At 44.2% G+C, this 19,116-nt stretch overlaps 2 protein-coding genes across 8 annotated transcripts in view; one reads left to right on the forward strand and one right to left on the reverse strand.

Moving 5' to 3' along the window:
• The first annotated feature begins 217 nt into the window (after positions 1–217).
• LOC121617250 (glycerophosphodiester phosphodiesterase domain-containing protein 5-like) lies at positions 218–10,263 on the forward strand. Of its 6 annotated transcripts, none has more exons than XM_041952358.1 (17): positions 218–316; positions 1,085–1,207; positions 1,459–1,697; positions 2,366–2,469; positions 3,411–3,504; positions 4,231–4,290; positions 5,811–5,909; positions 5,994–6,087; positions 6,518–6,663; positions 6,807–6,889; positions 7,247–7,397; positions 7,965–8,189; positions 8,398–8,555; positions 8,636–8,783; positions 8,927–9,009; positions 9,103–9,182; positions 10,080–10,263. In XM_041952358.1, the coding sequence occupies exons 3-17, from the start codon at positions 1,524–1,526 to the stop codon at positions 10,160–10,162; spliced, it is 1,782 nt and encodes a 593-aa protein (XP_041808292.1). In that variant the 5' UTR covers positions 218–316; positions 1,085–1,207; positions 1,459–1,523; the 3' UTR covers positions 10,163–10,263. The 6 variants fall into 6 exon arrangements, with proteins under 6 accessions (XP_041808292.1, XP_041808293.1, XP_041808291.1 ...); XM_041952359.1 differs by having other exon boundaries at positions 1,492–1,697; XM_041952357.1 differs by having other exon boundaries at positions 1,478–1,697; positions 10,080–10,262.
• A 1,708-nt stretch (positions 10,264–11,971) lies between these two features.
• The window catches only part of myo7ab (myosin VIIAb), a 37,264-nt gene continuing 30,119 nt past the window's right edge, over positions 11,972–19,116 (reverse strand). Inside the window, exons 38-47 of one of the 2 annotated variants that reach the window (XM_041953073.1) lie at positions 18,587–18,742; positions 18,401–18,506; positions 17,352–17,465; positions 17,135–17,222; positions 16,941–17,047; positions 15,975–16,160; positions 15,467–15,577; positions 14,908–14,991; positions 12,667–12,786; positions 11,972–12,357 (exon numbers count right to left, since the gene is read on the reverse strand). In XM_041953073.1, coding sequence (XP_041809007.1) covers positions 12,265–12,357; positions 12,667–12,786; positions 14,908–14,991; positions 15,467–15,577; positions 15,975–16,160; positions 16,941–17,047; positions 17,135–17,222; positions 17,352–17,465; positions 18,401–18,506; positions 18,587–18,742 — 1,165 coding nt within the window. In that variant the 3' untranslated portion in view covers positions 11,972–12,264. Of the gene's footprint in view, positions 12,358–12,666; positions 12,787–14,907; positions 14,992–15,460; positions 15,578–15,974; positions 16,161–16,940; positions 17,048–17,134; positions 17,223–17,351; positions 17,466–18,400; positions 18,507–18,586; positions 18,743–19,116 lie in introns of both variants that reach the window. The other variant, XM_041953072.1, reaches the window with a different exon arrangement.

Genomic DNA, 19,116 nt, shown 5'->3' on the forward strand with positions numbered 1-19,116 from the left:
CACGCTGTATAAGTGGAAAACAAAACGCCCCTGCAATGTTTGCTGTTGATGCTAGCTAAAATGCTATTGTAGCCGTTTCTCGACAGCACGTAGTTAAATCTGTTTACTGTTTGCGATCCAGAAGCGTTGAATGAGAGTTAAAATCCGGTGCTACATTTTGTTAGACAAACCCTTTTACTTCCGTTATCGGTAGTAACTCCAGACAAATTGACAGGACCTCGTCCTCATGCCACCTGCCTCACATCGGGTATCCGAGGAAGAGCTGCGCACTGCGGCTGCTTCTCTGCCGCTCATCGGGAGAAGAACCGACCTGGAGGTAAGAGAACTGTCGCTACGTGTTGATATGAGAATAATACTCGGTCACATCAGAGATACTGGACCTGATGTTTGGCCTCGATGTGTTTCGGGTGATCCGCTTCATGTGTTGATCGGTCCCGTTCTGTCCTCTGTGTGTAGTGGATCACCAGACTGAACTATGAAAATCCGTTAATTTCGTATTATCAAGCTTTGCTGGTCAATTCGGTTCGCCGATTTCATCTGATTAACCGTTTTTACTCATGATCAGGATACAGACGTCAATTCGGCCCGCTAACAACACGTGACTGAAGGTGTGAAACACGTCTGCAAATTACGATTTCAATTAGTTGAAACGTTTGCGCTCAATGTGTGTTTGAGGTATTTACCATCATAACTGCAGGTTGTTGCTCTTAAATTCTGTTGTGTTGATGCCGATGAGCAAAGCGACATGAAAAGTTACAGTCCTGAATAGACTGAGGTCAGTTTTTATATCAGAAAGCTGCTTTATTACAAAGAGTGACACAGTGACAGGATTGTTTCTCTCAGACTGCAGTTACACATTAACTATATGGTCCTTTACAGGCTGCAGTTCTACCTCCAACACGTTTTACTAGCTGACTGCAGATGTAAACAACAGGTTTTTTGTTTATGGGAGTCATGGCAGACCAGAAATGACTGGAAAACAAGCACAAACCACTAATTCCTCTCTGATGCATGCTCTCAATAGAAGCTGTTTGCATGTTTTATTTCAGTGTGTAAGTGAAAAGTGTAATTTTAACCCACACAGAATGAGCTGAAACACGATTGTTGCATAAGAGCTGCAATTTGAAGAAACGGAGGGTGAAGGCGACCACAGAGCAGCCTGGATTTCCTGCAGGAAATAACAAAAACAAGCTCACAATAGTCTCCAGTAAGTGAGTTTTGGCTGAATCGGGACGAATTTCAACAGATTTCCTGCTGAGACCTAAAAGAATCCAAGATTTAAAGACACTGTTGGAATTTAATCTTGTTAGTTTGTGTGTAAAGTTGTTTTTGTAGTCGTGTTTCAATATGAAACAAATAGAAAACAGTGTCTTAATTCAAGCAAATGCACTTATTTATATATTTATTCTGTATTAAAGTATAATGTCACTATAATGTGTTGTGGTTGTGTTTGGTCAGAAATTCTCATGTGTTTCAGGTGTGTGTGAGCAGGATGGAAGGTGTGTCAGCGTGTGCGTGACCACATGGCATCCACGTTATCCCAGCTGCAGTTCGGCCGCCTGCGGGGCCTTCGAGCTAAAGTGCTGCGCCGCTACGAGCACCGGCCGTTCGTGTCGTGTCTGTCCGGCCTGTACGGCTGCAGGTGGAGACGCTACGAGAGGAGCTGCACTCAGCCGGGAGACTGCTGCTGCAACAAGGTCAGACCGCCATCCCACACCTGGTCCAGTCCGCGTTCCTGTCTGTTAGTGCACGGGTGTCAGTAGGCTGGAGGAGGATCATATGCAGAAACCTTAGAAAACATGTATCTGCACCACACTTTTGTGTTTTGGAGACTTGCTGAAAAATCTTTCCAGTAAAAACACGCTGAGGGCTGCAGGCAGGTATGGCTTCATTTCATGGCGTCGGGAGCCAAAAACGTTTGGCAAAAAGCTCCCGAGTCGTCACACCGAGCCAGAAAAACTGCTGGATGACTGAAGCAGAGGCTTAAAACTAAACACATTTTCTTCTGGTATTTAAAGACAAATCGCTGCGTTCAGGTTCACTGATGCATGATGATGAAAACACAATTCAGATTCTTTGATCATCCAAACAAAAACATTGAACTCATGAATTCTTGTATTAGAACATAAATCGTCAGTGCAGGGTGGGAAATGAACAATAAAACTGAAATATGTAAAGGCCGAGTATTCACAGGCCAAACTGTAAAGCTCGTTTCACTTCATCACCAAGCTGTTTAACGAGAGCTTTTCAGCTTTCCTGCTTGAATTCCTCTCCAGAGGTCAAAGGTCACTCTTTCCTCCAGGAAACCAGACGGTAAACTCTGGACGCTGACTCGTGTTTCATGTTTTGTGTCTGCCGCCGACAGCTGGAAGGCGTCAGCTTTGCTCTGCTCGTGGCGGCTTTCTGCTTAACGCTGGTGTTTCTCTACTTCTGGGGACAAGCGAAGAACGACTACAATGACTTCGACTGGTGGGTTGAGTCATAGTTCACAGTGTAATCATGTGTAGCCGCGGCCTGCAGGGGGAAAACATTTAGGAATATGATTTTGGCACAGGGACACTCTCCAGATTACATTAAATAAAGCAGGACCCCCCCTCATCATGTCAGCGGTGCATGTTTGACTTCAGTAAACGATTTAAGGTGCAATCACTGCACATACTGATTCAAATCATCGCAACATGAAGAAGCACAATATTTCTTCAATTTAAGGTCAGAAAACTAGATTTTGACCCGCCTGCGGGCCCTCAGCCTTTTGTGCTGCGTTTTTGGTGCATTAGTGTTTTGAACAAGGATGAAAACATCGTTCAACTCGCCTCCTCTGCACACAGATTGGCATGTGATGTTAAATGAGGTGTCTGATCAAAGCGCATGAAAGCAGACCATCAAAAAAACTGGTGCAGTGAAACCGCAGGTATCGTCCTTTTTAACACATGAAAAAATGCACAAACTTGTATTTTTGGGTAATATTCGTGCCCTTTATCAGACAGTGATAGCAGAGAGGTGATGAGAAACGAGACAGAGATACTGGACTCAGACCAGGGGCGTCCTGGTTCACGGTCGGTGCCCTGAACCACGAAGAAGAGACTTTAACCCAAAGTTATCTGCGTTTCACCAGGAGATTTTACTGGTAACGTAGCATTAGGCAGGCAGCATCGTTAGCATGTTTACCTGCAAAATACCAAATACAAAGTAGCTGAGTGTTAGCATGCTAGCATGTAGCCTGCTATCAGTCAGACATTTGTTAGCATGGAGGTGTCACATGGAAGACTTTGTTGTCCTTTTGTTCTTACCAACTCTCTGATTCACTGTTGGTTCATGTCCGTCTCTCTCTGCACGTCAGACTGTAAATCTGCTCTGTTTACCGTTGACTTTCATTCTGTGTTGTCTTGAACGGGTTCTTGGCTGTGCAGGTTTAACTTTGGGAACCTGGGCTTCTGGTTTCCCTGGTCTATGGTGCTGCTGGTCATCGCCGCAGGCTTCTTCACCTACGTCACTGTTCTGATGGTGAGACGCTGAGGGTTCGCTGATGACGAAGAGTCGTCATATTTACGACCATTAACATGAATATTTGTCGTTTCAGTTTCGTCTCTGTGTGATTCTGTGATGTTGGTTGACATTTTGATCAATAGTTTATTCACTTTGCTGCAGAAAGTTGGCTGAGAGGATCGTTACCACTCATGTCTGTGCGTTAATATGGAGCCAGGAGGCGATTAGCTTAGCTTAGCACTGAAAGCTAAGCTAAGACTGGAGGTAGGGAGAAACCGCTAACCTGTCCAGAGTTACTGAATATTCCCTCAGATGTCGCTGATGTACACTCTGCATCTCGTTTGTGAACAAATTTTAAAACGTTATGAACTCATTAGGCACACCTGTACCTGTAACACACCTGTACCTGTAACACACCTGTACCTGTAGACCCTACCATGACTTCTTTTAGCTAGTAGCCTCCTCTAGCTCAGTACTACTGCACAGACATGTTGATGGCACCAAGTAGAGCTGCAGCGATTAATCAATTAGTCGACTGAAAGATAATGACTAGGCAACTATTTTGATAATCGATCAATCGTTTCACATTTTTTCAGTGCCAAATATCAAAAATGTGCTGCTTTTCTTTATGACACTAAAAGGGAAATTAAGATTTATCACATCATCCGATGAACTGATAATGAAAGTATTTGATTATAACCCCAGGATTCAGATTGAACGTGTGTGTTTTCTTCTTCTGTGCAGCTGCTGGCTGTGTGTCTGCTGTCAGAAGGCCAGAAACTTTATTTACACTGGAGTCACAAGGTAACGCTGCACCTCTGCAAGAGCTGAAGGAAAACTGAACATTAACACCAGAAAGAGATCACTGTGGAGGCTACAGGGCTCTGATCAGTGATCTTTACAGAAATATAACAGTACAGTCCTGATATAATCAATCATATCTGCACTGGATGATGGAGATGTACTGTGTGATCATGCTGCGCTGCCCTGAAACCACTTAAGAGTCATTTAATTGATTCTTTTCATCACAATTTGTCTTAAAATCCAGTCTGATCTTCATCAATGTTACAATGAACAAACACCAGCTCTTTAAACTAGTAACACACAAACCATCCACACTGAAGACGCCATGAAAGGCTGGAAAAACGTCAGTGACCCTCACAGTCGAACACCAACCAAAGCTGATTTAAGTCGGGAACTGTCTAACGAGGAAAGACTTCACAGAAGACCTCAGATTAATAACTGATTGATATAAAAGTAGAAATATTAAGACTTCAGATGTTCATCATCCAGTCGGAGGAGACGTGAACAGATGGAGGCGACAGCCAGGACGGGTCTGAGCTGAAGGCCTGAAGGAGCAGGACCAGATCAACATCTCTGGTCATCAGTCCGACATCTGTAAAGGTTTCATCACACGTGATGTCCGTGGCAGGACGCCACTGAGGAAAAACATCTGGACGATTTGTGGCTCTGCTGGGGGAGTGTTTTTGGACGGAGGGGACGAAGGTGGAGTTGTTTGGGAGGACGGCTTGCAGTCACTGAGGGGGCGATGATTTCGCAAGAAGTCGGGTTACGCAACAGCACAACGAGCTGAAACGCTGCAGAAAATCTGCATCAGAGTGGCTCCAGAAGAAGAAAGTCCACGTTCAGGAGTGGTCCAGTCAAAGCCCAGACCTCAGCCCGCCAGAACCCGGAGCAATGAACCAGAACCTCCTCTGACGGCGTGCAGGTCTGAGGTCTCTGCTGCTAAACGTTAAACGATGACATCATGAAGTAGTGTGGGATCATGGGAGTTTTCATTGTTGGACAACCGCTGCTGTCAATAAAAATCTGACATCAGAACTGTTCAGACGAGGTTTTGCATGAAGTTTTATTTGTTTGCTGACTTCCTGCCTCAGTCTGAAGGATCCTGTGTTTCTCTGGAGGTCACAGCGAACAGGGGGGCGACGGTGAGCAAATGAAACGCACCTTTACCTTGAATGAAGTCGCACAACTCAACAAAGTCTGTAAAACAGATCATTTTAGACATTTTAATGTGGAAACGTTACACATTCTACCTTTAAATCCAAAGAGCCCCCCCCCCACCAGCACTGTCTGTGTTTTTTGGGCGTGTTCAGTTAAAACAGTTTTAATTGTTGTTTTTTCCTGTGAACTTGATGAAGATCAGACAACATTTTGTGACCAAACAAAGCAGAAAAGCTCTCACTCTTTTTGGTGCTGTTTGTGTTCAGAGTTCCTGATTGGATAAAGTCAAACACAGATGATGTAAATGGACCAATGAGATGTGTTCTATCATATTTGATACTGTGTTTCCTGGTTGTCAGATCGGGATCCTGGTGAGTCTCACCTTCTCCATTGTAGCCACGGCTGTGTTGTCGGACCTGTGGAGTAAAGAATGGACGACGTTACTGCTCTCCTTCCAGGTGACTCTCCTCTTCCTCCTCCTCCTTCACTGCTCTCAGTGTGGGTTCCTCGCTGACACCTGACTTGTTTTGTTTTCTGACCAGGTGACCGCACCTTATTTGCATGTGGGTGGAGTCTTACTGATGACAGCGCTGTCCTGGCCAATAGCATTGCATTTCTTTCGCATGCGCAGCAGAGGTGAGGTGCACGTTTTGTTTTGTTCTGAGGTTCAATCACTGAAAAAATGTTCATTTGCTAATTATTAAGCTGGAGCCAACAGTTAGCTTAGCTTAGCACAAAGACTGGAAACAGGGGGAAACAGTTAGCCTGGGCTCTGTCCAAAGGTCACAAATCCACCTACAGGATCCTCTAAAGCTTGCTGATTAATATGTTACATCTCAGTAGTTTAATCTGTACAAAAACACGTAAAAATGTCTGTTTCTCAGTCGGCTCAACAGAGAATTTTTGTTTCTCTCAGCAAGAAAAAGATTAACATGTTTCTCAAAATGCCAAATTATTTCCTGAAGAAGTAAAAAATCATGAACACGTTTTTAAAACTGAATTTAAGGATAATTCAGAAGCAAATAACAGCGTTCTGTAATAACCAGATTCAGTGTTATTGCACCAGTCAGGCGGGGTCTCATCATGGGGGGCTACCTGACCGTCCTGGCTGGCCTCTACTTGGTGCCCCTCGGTCTGTATTCTCCTTGTATCAAAGAGGCGGGGACCCTGGGCCCGGCACCCGCCCTCATCGGCCACAGAGGGGCCCCCATGGTGAGCAAAAACCTGATAAGACCGTTTACACTGTAAAAAATGACCGCGGTCATTAATTGTGTTACCGAGCTTCTTTCCATGTCGTCCTCACCGTGTGAGCCTACTGATGGTCTGTTTGTTGTTGTGTGTATCTCCATTTGCAGCTCGCTCCAGAGAACACGCTGATGTCGTTTGAGAAGGCCGTGGAAGCGGGAAGTGACGGCCTGGAGACGGACGTCACCATCAGGTCAGTCAGCAGCCGGTTTCCTGTCACTGTGCGATGCTGAGCTGCATCAAATTCATGCTACTCGCTCTGCATCACAATGAACATGTTGTCATGCTAATGTTTAGCAGGTGTTTCTGTGCAAAATTTTAGTTTAGCATGTTAGCATGCTAACATTTGCTAGTCCGGCTGAAGCTGATGTGAATGTCATCAGTTTTACAGTTTTTTTTTGTCATAAACTAAAGTGCTGTAAGTTTTAAACTGCAGCTGGATGGAAAGTTAACAGATCACCAGATTCTTTCTAATCGATCCTGGTGGGAAGATTAATGTTGGTGCAACATTTCACGGCCACACGAGTCAGAGCTGTTCTCATGGTTGTAGCGTCGACGGGGTTCCCTTCCTGATGCACGACCACACCCTTCAGAGGACCACCAACATCCATGAGGTCTTCCCCAACCTGACCGACATCCCGGCTGCCATGTTCACCTGGTCTGAGCTGCAGAGCCTGAACGCCGGCGCCTGGTTCCTCTCGGTGAGTCACGTGCTGGAAGCTAATGGAGCTACATACAGTAGAAATATATATAGAAAATAGACTGAGTGTGTTTCAGTCTGCTCTGCGGTGCTGATCAATGCCACATTAAATAACATCAGCAGCAGAAGCATTGATCACAGAAATAATAAGATCGTCAGAAAATTATTCTGCAGTTTTAACAATCAGTTAATTGTTAAAATTATTTTTCAGGCGAAGATATAAAACGGTCAAACTGCAGGACTTTTTTACTAATTTTTGACATTTTACAGACCAAAATCAGTGAATCAAGAAGGTAATTATCCAAAACATCAGTAATGAAAATGATCGTTAGTTGCAGCCTGATTAGCAAACTGACTTTAGGTAACAGTTAACAGGTTAAAATCTAACTGCAGAAATAACTGTGAGACACAAACAGGTGAGAATAAACAACAGGACTGAGGTCAGGAATTAAAGCAGCAACAGAAGCAGCGCTGAGGCGATGAAAGTAGAAAGTGTTGGTTGTTCTGATCAGCACATTGGCCACAGTGTCACTGCATTGATTCGGGATCGATGGTCGTCCCCTTCCAGCACAATCCGTTCGGCACAGTCGGCTCTCTGGGAGCAGGCGGGCGCCAGCAGGCGGGGGCGCAGTCGGTCTGCAGCCTGCGGGCCTTCCTCCAGCTGGCCGCTCACAAAGACAAACTGGTGATCTTCGACCTCTACCGTCCACCCAGAGGACACCCGTACAGAGACACCTGGATCCAGCGCACGCTGGAGGTCATCCAGAACGAGTCCTCCATCCACTCCTCGCAGGTGAGGCTTCGCTTTGAGCGAGCACTTGGTACAGTCTGATCGGCCACTTCCTGTAACTGACAGCTCTGCTTTAGGAGAAACATCTTTTGACTGAACAGAAGTTAAAGAGTGAATGATGGCGACATGAACGATTATTTTATGTCTAATGAAAGCAGAAGAAACCAGACTCTGTTATGAATTCAGTATCACGTTATCACGTGTTCCTCAGGTGCTGTGGCTGCCATCAGACCTGCGGGCTCTGGTCCAGGAGATGGACCCCGAGCTGCAGCAGACATCAGGGAGCCGGCTCCCCCTAGAGGAGCTCCAGAGGAACCACATCGTCAAACTCAACCTGCACTACAGCGCCATGTCCACTGAGCTCATCAGGTGTGTGTGTGTGTGTGTGTGTGTGAGATAGAGACGGTGTTGTGTAACGCGTCATGACTCTTGTCGTCACCTGTGTGCAGCGAGTACGCTGCAGTGAACATCTCCACCAACCTGTATGTGATCAGCCAGCCGTGGCTCTACTCGCTGGCCTGGTGCAGCGGCGTCCAGTCGGTCACCACCAACGCTCCCCAGCTCCTCAGCACCATGAGCTCCCCGCTCTTCCTCATGGTAACGTCACACTGCTACTCCACCTCTCACAGGCACACAGTGGATCTTCTTATTCGCCTGCACGTGTGAACTGAATTGTTTGAGCAGTGAGTGAAGATGAAACACTGACCTCTCTGCTCCACACTGTCCCTCTTCATCACCAGAGTCCAGCTGAGTATAAACTGATGTGGATTCTCACTGATCTGATGTCCCTCGTGCTGATCGTCATCATCTTCATCTTTCATCGGTGAGTCACACACACAGTTAAAACAAAGCAGTTAGGACTACGAGGAATGAGCTGGTCTGAATAAAACCCGTCACATGTCGCGTTTGCTGGCAGGTGGCGAGAGCGAGGACTGGCGTTCTGCTCGGGCGGCAAAATCACGCAGGACAACGGCACTTACAGCAAGTTCAAGACGGGTAAATCAAACCGTTCATCCTTTATTCCTTCCTCTTCCTTTGGTGCAGAGTAATGCCTGGAAGCTGCAGTGTTGTTTCTGCTCCACAGAAGTCACCGTTGTAAAGTTTCTGCATCTTTTACAACCGTTCACACTGTATTTGAGCATGTTTATAACAAAATCCTTGTGAAAAAATGTGCCAAGAGGGCACAACGTCCGGAAAAAAGACGAATCCTCTCGAACTTACATGAAGCAATCATGCAGAAAAGTTCCAAACGTTCTTTTAAGGTTGCATTTAAAGAAAACAGTTGGAAAATACTCGTATTCACTTTCTTGCAGAGAGTTAGGCGAGAATATTGATACCATCTAATATCTTTCTGGTTAGCTTAGCATAAAGACTGAAAACAAGGGGAAACAGCTAGCCTAGCTCTGTGGAAACCTGTGAAGCTGCCTCATTAACATATTAATGTTTGTTAGATCTGCACACAGAGCAGATCTGTGTGCAGATCTGCTCAGTTTCTCATCTGAATCTTGTTTATGAAAGGGTTTTGAGGAACCTGTAAATGAACAGATCTGAGCAGAAAGAAAAATGGCCGCTCAGTTCCCATCATGGTGTCGTCTGCAGCTCTGAGGACGTTCAGAAACAGCCCGCTCACCTCATCAAAGCTCGACTCGGCTGCAGATTAATTTTCTATTTTGATAGTCAATTGTTTCGCTCATTGTTCAGTGAACTGAATATTTGTGGTGTTTGGACAGTTTGTTGTTTGTTTCCACAATCAGCCGTCTGATTAATGATAAAATACGTTTTGTTTGTTTAATTATGTAATTGTGGACGGTCCAGTTCCTTAATGCTGCTGAGAGACGTGACTCATCTTTCAGCTCCATTTGTCTGAACTCGGCGTTGCTTCTCTCCCCTCAGAGATGAGCGACATCTGGTCGGTGTCCAGTGCGAACTGCCAAGCAGAGCGGACGCTCGGCCTGGCGACCGTGAGCGAGCACTGATGTCAGCCGACCCGGAAACACCGAGCCTCCTACTGCCAACATGTAAGATCTTTGTTTTCATGAAATAAAGTGACCTAAACATCGCTTCGCTGTGTTAGCAGCTGTTTTATCGCACAAATCAAATCAGGTTGAAGTGATTTTCACCTCATAATGAAGACAAAATTCAGCATTTTTGAGAATAAGATGCTGAATACCACTTTAAATCTGTCTCCCAGCAGCTGGTTAGCGTAGCTTAGCACAAAGACAGGAAACAGTCTTTCGGCCCCATGGTAACAAAATCTGCTTATTAACACTTTTATCGATGGCTGTTACTGAGTCTAAACTATAAATAAAACGTTTACGAGATTCTTACCCCCAAAAAACATGCAGAGGAAGTCAGGGCGTTTTCAGCCCTGAGTGTTGTCTGCAGGTGTCCTCACAGGCTACCTTAACTCACTACTGCTGCTCTCTGTTTACGACTTCACTTGAAAAGAAATGATCGTCTCTGTGCTCTTGGCAAAATGTCGTTTATTCACGTCTACGTCAGGATATGTGGTCACATGACGGATGAAACAATTTCTCTTTAATATAAACAGAGTTATGATTGACTTGATGCTTTAAAATCAACGCTAACAGTTCGTACATCAAGAAAAAAAAGACAGATGAGCATAAAATCAGTCGGCATCTACAGTTTACATGTAAAACTAAACAGTGGTGTTTGAACTTTGTGGCACACATATGGTCTGTTTGCACACGCGTGACTAACGATGCGATAAAAAAAATCAGCAGGTTTTATTTAAATAAGTTTAAATTCAGATTAGCTCACAGCTCTGGAGTTTCCTCTTCATCAAAGGGTCGAGTCGGACTGCGTGAATTGGCAAACAGGAACAAACTGAACACTGAGATCTGAAGGGTCGTTTGATAAATGTCCGGTCAGCTTTGGTCTGCATTTTTAAACATTCGGATGAGGCTTTAAAACTGACGCTGGTTTGGTGAATTGAACATAAATAAGGATGAAGCTGCTTACAACACAAACAAATGGACAAGTCAAACTAATTCAGGTCCAGATGATAACTGCTGATCTTTAAAGTGAGAGTGAGAGATCAGATTGTTTTTGTGAATCAGTCAAGAGGCTTGAATTCAGTTTTGTTGGCAGCGTTTGAGAAAAAGTCTAAAAATACAGCTCACTTCAGTAAATGACTGATTCTGGGTTTATTTACGTTTTTCACAGCTGTTTGTACGGAAGCCCTGAAGGGACTTTTTTTTTTTTTTTTACAAGCAGTTTTCTCGATATAATAAGATTTTCTCGTTATTTCGAGACGAAAACGAACTTTGTTTTTTAAACTTTTATTGAATGAACGTCAGAAGAAGTGGCAGGTGGATGACGTGACAGCAGGTGTGCCGTGTTCAGCGAGGAGAAATGCGCAAGGTAAGATGATTATTACAGGTCACCCCCAATTCATCAGTAATCATAACTAGATTATTATACTGTTGCTCCGGTGCTTTTTGGTACGTGCTAGTTATGATTACTGATGAATTTGGGGTGATGTGTTCCTGTAATAATCATCTTACCTTGCGCATTTCTCCGTGCTGAACACCGAAAACCTGCTGTCACATCATCCACCCGCCACTTCTTCTTCGTTCATTCAATAAAGTTAAAAAAAACAAAACAAAAAACAAAGTTCATTTTCTCGTTGTATCGAGAAAATGGCTTGTAAAAAAAAATAAATAAATAAATAAAAAAAAACTTAGGGCTTCCGTAGTTTTGGACTCAGGTTGTAGCAGCATTGAAAGCCTTAAAATTGAGAGCACAGAGATTTTAAACCTCACTGATAATATTTAAATAATGAGCATCAGTGATGAAGATGTTTACAGACAGGAATCCAAAGTGCCGATGGTGGAAAAGGTCATTTAAAGGCAATATGTGAGTCTTAAGACAGGGCCGATACCTGATACCATGAATGAGATTGTTGGCGTCACAGTTAATCACCAGTGAACTGCTTTAATAACCACCTGACGGGCCGATTTAAAGAACACACAGTTAGTGTGTGAGAGTGTGTGTGTGTGTGAGTGAACGCAGGATCGATCGATCGACCGTAATCGATGAGTTTCCAGCCGTCGGCTCACTTGCTGTTGCCGCGGGAGGTTCGCTGTTTGGTCATCGTCGTCAGCATCTGGCTGATGTAAGAGGTCAGGAGGTCGTCCATTTTGTAGCCCTGAGGGGTCAGAGGTCAAAGGTCAGACACGGCGCTTCACACTGCAACATGTTCCTGAATGCGTCACTTTTTACCTGCTGCTCCTCGCTGTGAATGAAGTTTGATTTTAAAAACACAACACAGGAAGTGATTCGTTAAATTCCTGAAGGTCAGATTCGATTATGTGTGAATAGTTTCAGATGACAACATCAGTGCATCAGTGTGCATTGATCCACATTTAAGTTAGCAGTCAAGCAGCCGGACTCAGAGCGAGTGAGGCGCGATCATCGTGGTCTCGGTGTGAAGACAGCAGCGTGCTGATTGGCTCACCAGCGAGGTCTCACACAGCAGCTTGCTGCCTCGGACCAGGTTCCCGATGGTGATGTGGAAGTACGTGTTGCCGCTGCTCCAGTTGGAGATCTTGGTGAAGGGGTGGGTGGTGAGGATGTCCTGCAGGAAACGTGAGAGGTGAGACGAGCACAGGTACGACACAGTCCTCTACACACACCGTGCACATCACACACACACACACACAGAAAATAAACTCATTTAAAGCCACACTGACTAAGATCTGAATCCTGCTTTTTAAGGGTGGATTATGGGTAATGAAGTTCAGCTTCATTCCCTCCTGACAGCAGCTTTAAACAAAGTGCTGCGTCTGACCTGTTGGTCACCTGCACGTCCTGGCTATAAATCACCTGAGTTAGCCTCCAGCCAGCGTCTTTGACCTTCTCGTCGTTAGTCTGGCGTCCTGCGCCGGTTAATTGCGCCATAGATCCATGTTTTGGTTCTGCATTCAGCCTGCAGGTCCAGGAGACGCAAACAGATTCTGTGCAGTCTGACCTCGTCTTTTTGTCCTTTTGGAGCACCGTCGTCTTGCTGGCTCGCTCACCAGCTACGCTGTCTGTCTTTCATCTGTCTGTTCATTGTTAGTTTATTTCTCCACATGCAGGATGTTCCTGACGCTGCGGCGGTTAATCCACAGCTCCGCTTTGTCTTTCACAGTCAAACCTGCCAGTCTGTTCCTGATTTACACTTTTTACAAGATGCATGAGGGCAGTCTTAAAGGATAACTTTCGTTTTTTTACAACCTGGACCTTATTTGTAGCATTAAATACGACCATTTACTCCCCCAGACAACTTTGGTGGCATTTGGAGTCGTTTTGAAGAAATTAGCCCCAGAGGAGCGGCGCGTATATCCGTATAATGCGAGTACTCGGGGCATCCATGCGCAGCCTCTATATAACGCATAATCTGCGGCGAAACTCGTTCATATTCCAATATTTAGTTCTGATATGCTGGTGCTATTCCCCTCTGAGCCCGTGGTGGCATGTTATCAACATCCTGCGTCTCCAGACAACTACCTCTGACGTGGATGATGTCATTACCGAACGCCGGGCGCTGCGAGCAGCCAGCCACAACACGGCTGACTCTGCGGCGGTCGGCTACGAATACGCAATAACGAACCATAGCTGTGCCAAACTACAGCTAAACTAGCCGACCGCCGGCTCAGAGGGGAATAGCACCAGCATATCATGACAAAATATTGGAATATGAACGAGTTTCTGCAGATTATGCGTTATATAGAGGCTGCGCATGGATGCCCCGAGTACTCGCATTATATGGATATACGCGCCGCTCCTCTGGGGCTAATTTCTTCAAAACGACTCCAAATGCCACCAAATTTGTTGGGTGAGTAAATGGTCATATTTAATGCTTCAAATAATGTCCAGGTTGTAAAAAACAAAAGTTATCCTTTAAGATCACTACACCTGACGACTGGCTAACTGGCCCCCTCGTTCCCCTGAGGCAGAACAAGCAACACATCGGTGTCCCAGAACTGTGGACTGTCTGTTTGCTGCTGAAGCTCTTCTCTCTCAGGGGCGACACCTGAGCAGTGTTTCCTACCCACCGTCAAAGGTGGAGCAGGTCACTGGAGTCCCTGAGAGACGCCCGGAGACTGGACTCATCCTCCACTGGCCTCCCTGAGGACGATGCACCTCCCCGGCAGAGCGAACTCTGTGGCTGAACTCCTTTAGATGCTCGTGAGATATCGTGTTAATGAGAATGTGACGTACGGCTGGACGGCTAACCCAAAGAGCTAATTCCTCCAGCCGTCGCGGGCTAACAGAGATTAAATGTCCTCGCGCTGACAGACTGCAGCTGCTCTTACTGTATTAACACCATCTTCACCTCCACCTGCTGCTCTCAGACCAGCTGCGGTGGCTCTTTTATGTCACTGCATTTCCTTTTCATTCCCCTTGAAGCTCGTTTAATTACTCCTAATGCAGGAATAATGTAATGAATTTGGCTGCGTGCGCGCTGCCTCCCTCCATCCTGCCTCTGGTGCCCTCTTACACTCTCATTGGACGCAGCTTGTCCGCCGTCTCGTCTTTAAATGGCTCGAACTCGATGACCCGTCCTGACTGTGTGGACTCGTGTGTTGTGCACTGGACTGACTGCAGCTACCTGTTGTTGCTTTAAGCGTCTCGATCGCAGGAAACTAATATTTTAGCATTTTATTCAAAATGCTAATTCTCATTGAACTAATGTGCATAAATATGGACCCACCTTTGACTTGGGATCAATGAGACTGACGCCATGTTTGTTGATTGCTATCAGGAGGGTTTCTGGGTAATTTGGATCAGTCGTTTGCTGCAAAACAAAGAACAAAAGAGTTTAAAAAAAAACAGGGGCGGAAAGTAACTAAGTACATTTGCTGAAGTACTGTAGTGAAATACAATTTTAAGGTACTTGTGCTACATTTCAGGGGCAAATATTGTACATTTTACTCCACTACATTGGTTTTAAAGCTTTAGTTGATACTTTACAGATTCAGATTATTTATACAGTGATAATGTATTATTATAGATTCAACTACTCAGCAGTACTAACTACTCATTAATGCATCAATCATTATCCAGTTATTATAACATAAACATTTTGAAACAGCACTGCATCATGAGTACTTTGTACTTGCATGCATGGCTTTTAAATGTAATGAGCGTATTTGTACACTGTAGTGTTGCTAATTTTTAAAAGGAGTTCAACAACAGCGCAGCAGCTCCAGGACTCACATCAACGTTCGGCTTTTAAACCGATTTACTGCGTTCAAACGTCTCACCTTGACTTCGAAAAAGGCAGAGCCGAACGTCGGCCACTTGTAGATGATTTTGAGGAAGGAAAGTTTGGCTTCTTCTCGAGTCTTTCCTGAGTGCTTGTTGAACAGCGTCATGATGGACTGAGAGGGAGACACACAGAGGACAAACCAGGAAGACATAAATGTCTCTGAACTACATTTTAAGATATTCTATCTGAATATTATTAGAATTAATTACTTGGATGATCTTATTTCATATGCAACAGCAGCTTTAGTCTTCTTCAGGCAACATGACCAAACATTTGCAGGTTTCAGCTTCTCAGATATGAAGATTTCTTTGTCACATAGTAAATTAAATATCTTTTGTTTTTGGAAACAAACATTTGAAGACTTTGGAGAAATTGTAATGGGCCCTTTTTTTTACCATTTTTTTTCTAAAATTAATCTATTGTATGTTTTATGTGCAGAATCTGACATGAATAATCAGTAATGTTGGACTGTTCAGCCATGAAACCTTGGTTTTACTACGTCAGCTCACCCTCTTCCAGTCGTCGGGGGACAGAAGTCTCATCTGGTCCTGAGGGACGAGCTCCTTCAGGATCTTGGAAATATTATGAAAGTGGGATTTCTCCTCCTCGAACTTCACCCTGTAGATCAGCGCTGCCAGCTGGTGCACCTCCTCCCTCGGACACTTGTGGTATCCTCGCAGATACTTAGGCAGCTCCTGTCCAGAGAGGAAGATGATGATGAGGTGGATGCAGTTACAGACTGACTTTGATCTTAGTGTGCAGACAGCAAGTCAGCGGAGGTCTGCCATGATAATCAGAGTTATTGTATTATTGAGTCTTAGCTTTAATTACTGATAAATTCAGTGAAAAATGTATTAACATTGATTAAAGTGCAGTTTGTGAAGTTTCTGCATTTCAATTAATTAATGGAGCATCAGAATAAACAATAACATGAAGGAATTCTCTAAAAACATGTTAACACATTTTTTAATTTTGTTTTAATTTAAATAAGCTTTAAGACTCTCTGTAGGTATTTCTGAGAGCGGTGGAAAGGACTTTTACTCTAGTACTTTACTGTACAGCTCTGTTTGTCTGTGTTTTTACCGTCACCAGTCTCAATCATGTGCCTGTATGGATGTACAACTGGTGAGACTAGTGAATTGCTTTTTACTCGTTATTTAATTTCCCTGGCGTGGGATTAATAAAGTTTTTTTTTATCTCCTGAGCCACTTGGATCGTGGATCAGCTGGAAAAGCATCGTCACAAAGCTGAAAACCGGCTGTTTTTCTGAGATACGAGGTTCTCACAGGACGTGATCTTATGTAGTATGATGCATCGCTGTAGATTAAACCAGCCAACAGTATGTAAAGTAATTCAAATGAGCTCAACCAATGACTACTTTTGATTTAGCTGATTATACTTATATACATGTAGTATTCTCACAGTGTGGTATTAGTACTGCAGTAAAGGATCTGAATACTCGTGAGGCCACTCACTTGGTAGTAGTGGAAGATGGAGTCAGCCATGGAGTCTTTTCCTGGCATGGTGTTCGTCCACAGCTTCTTCATGAAGAACACCTGATAGGTCAGTGAAGGCACCACACCTTCACGCCAACACACAGACGTGACACACGGTAACCAGAAGGTAGAAAACACACAAACATCAAAGGAAGGACAAAAATCTTTCTTACCGTCTTTCACGTGTCTGGCTTTCTTGATCCAGTCCGTCAGGTGCCTCACGAAGTCGAAGAAGAAGTCGCCATCAGGCACGCTGATGACCTGCAGGACCAGAAAGTCTAACTCTAATTCTCTGTGAAGCATTTAGATGTGACGATGTGGAAACTCGTAACTCTTTCATGTGCCAAACTGAACAGATTTTTACTAGAATGCAGATAATCAGGTGTTCACCTTGTCGGTGATCTTCACAAACAGACTGAAGCCTTCGGAGGATTTGAGCAGAAGACGTCCGGAGATGTTGTGGCAGAAGTCTTTGGCCTTTGTGCTCGACTCCACTTCAAACACCTGCAAACACAAACGGCAGCTTCAATATGAAACAGAACCAAAAGAGGAAGAAATTATAAGGAAAATCTGTTTTTAATGCAGGTTCACAGAGAGGAATGGTAAACTGTTGAGTGAAGACTTTAAATCTCCAATCATGATTGTTTTAATGATTTCAGTTTAGATGAGGAAATATATTGATTAATTTCCAACTATTTATCCTTGTATAAATCAGTCAGAACCCTTTAGAAAATATTCAAAAATACTTCTTTATATATAAGAAGTCTGATCAAAGTGTCAATGGAATCAGTGTTAAAGCGACGACTGTGGTCAAACGCGACAAATTGAGATAATTGGTGATGCTGAAAAATGCACAAGTAGAGAACAGTCACAGGCTAATGTTAGCTACCATTAGCTGCTAATAATAATAATAATAATATTAGCCACCAGAAGCTACTGGTCACACCAGAAGAAGTAATGCTGTAGCTTCTAAACAATTCAGTGTATTTAACTGAGAAAAGGTTCATTTTACTGCTAATAAATTTCATGTGTGAGAGAAACAATGCTGTTTTTCTTTTAATGCTCCATAGTCTGACTTTATAAATGGCAAGAACTGCAATAGGGTGATTATGGTATAATGGTAAATAAGATGGAACCTCAGGTATCCGGAGGGATTGTTGTGCAGCAGCTGCAGTACAAGTATGAAAGAGTGCAAATATAAAATATCAATAAAGGTGCAGTTATTATCGATGTATGAGAAGTGGAAAGTGGCTGTAAATGTTGAAACGCAGTGCAACAACAGCACAAGTTCGAAGGAAGTCAGCTGACTCATTAATGTCTGATCTACAGTAATATTTAGCTAAAGTAGCTAACGTTAGCTAGCATTAACCACCACATATACAGCATCTGTACACAGTTATTATGTTCAGGATAATAAAGATTTCACAGTCGTCACCGACCTCGTCTGAGTCGTCAGGGAAGTAAACTTTGTGGAAGATCTGAGTGGTTTTGTGCTGGATGGCCTCCACCTCCACCAGGTGAGGAGGATACTTTCTTGATCCGTTTCTACAACAAATAATAGAGAGGAGAGATGAACGGATGTAAACGGAACACGACAGAAAGACTATATTACGGCGTAGTGTTACCGTAAGGCTTTCTGTAGCCGCTGCATGCAGTCTGGAGCCAGCGGGTAGTGTTTCTTGGCCTGGAGGAACTTCTGGACGTGAGGCAGCAGGATGTTACTGGGAGGAAACAAACCAGTGCAGAGCCACAGCAGCTCCCAGCCCTTCTCCTCACTGTACCTACACACACACACACACACACAACAGTGAAATGATGAAATGGTCAAGCTAATGGTTAAAAATGTGTTCTCGTGTGATAAAAACTTTTAGCCCTTTAGCAAGTTAAATACATTATATGGTGAGTCCTTCGACCTGATGTAACTGCTATTTTGGCCACTGGGGGGCAGCGGTAACCAGGTGTGAACACAACATGGAGACACAGCACCACATTTTAAGCTGATACAGGAAACAGCCCTCATTTATTTCACTCACTACATTATTACACATCGAGCAGTTTGGAGTCATGTTTCTGGCTCAGTCCAGAATTCACTCCGTTTTTGGTCTCTACCAACCCTGGAGGGCAATATCTGGTTCTGTAGCTGCTAAATGCTCCA

The sequence above is a fragment of the Chelmon rostratus genome, chromosome 14, assembly GCF_017976325.1.
Source record: "Chelmon rostratus isolate fCheRos1 chromosome 14, fCheRos1.pri, whole genome shotgun sequence".
Classification (NCBI taxonomy): domain Eukaryota; kingdom Metazoa; phylum Chordata; class Actinopteri; order Chaetodontiformes; family Chaetodontidae; genus Chelmon; species Chelmon rostratus.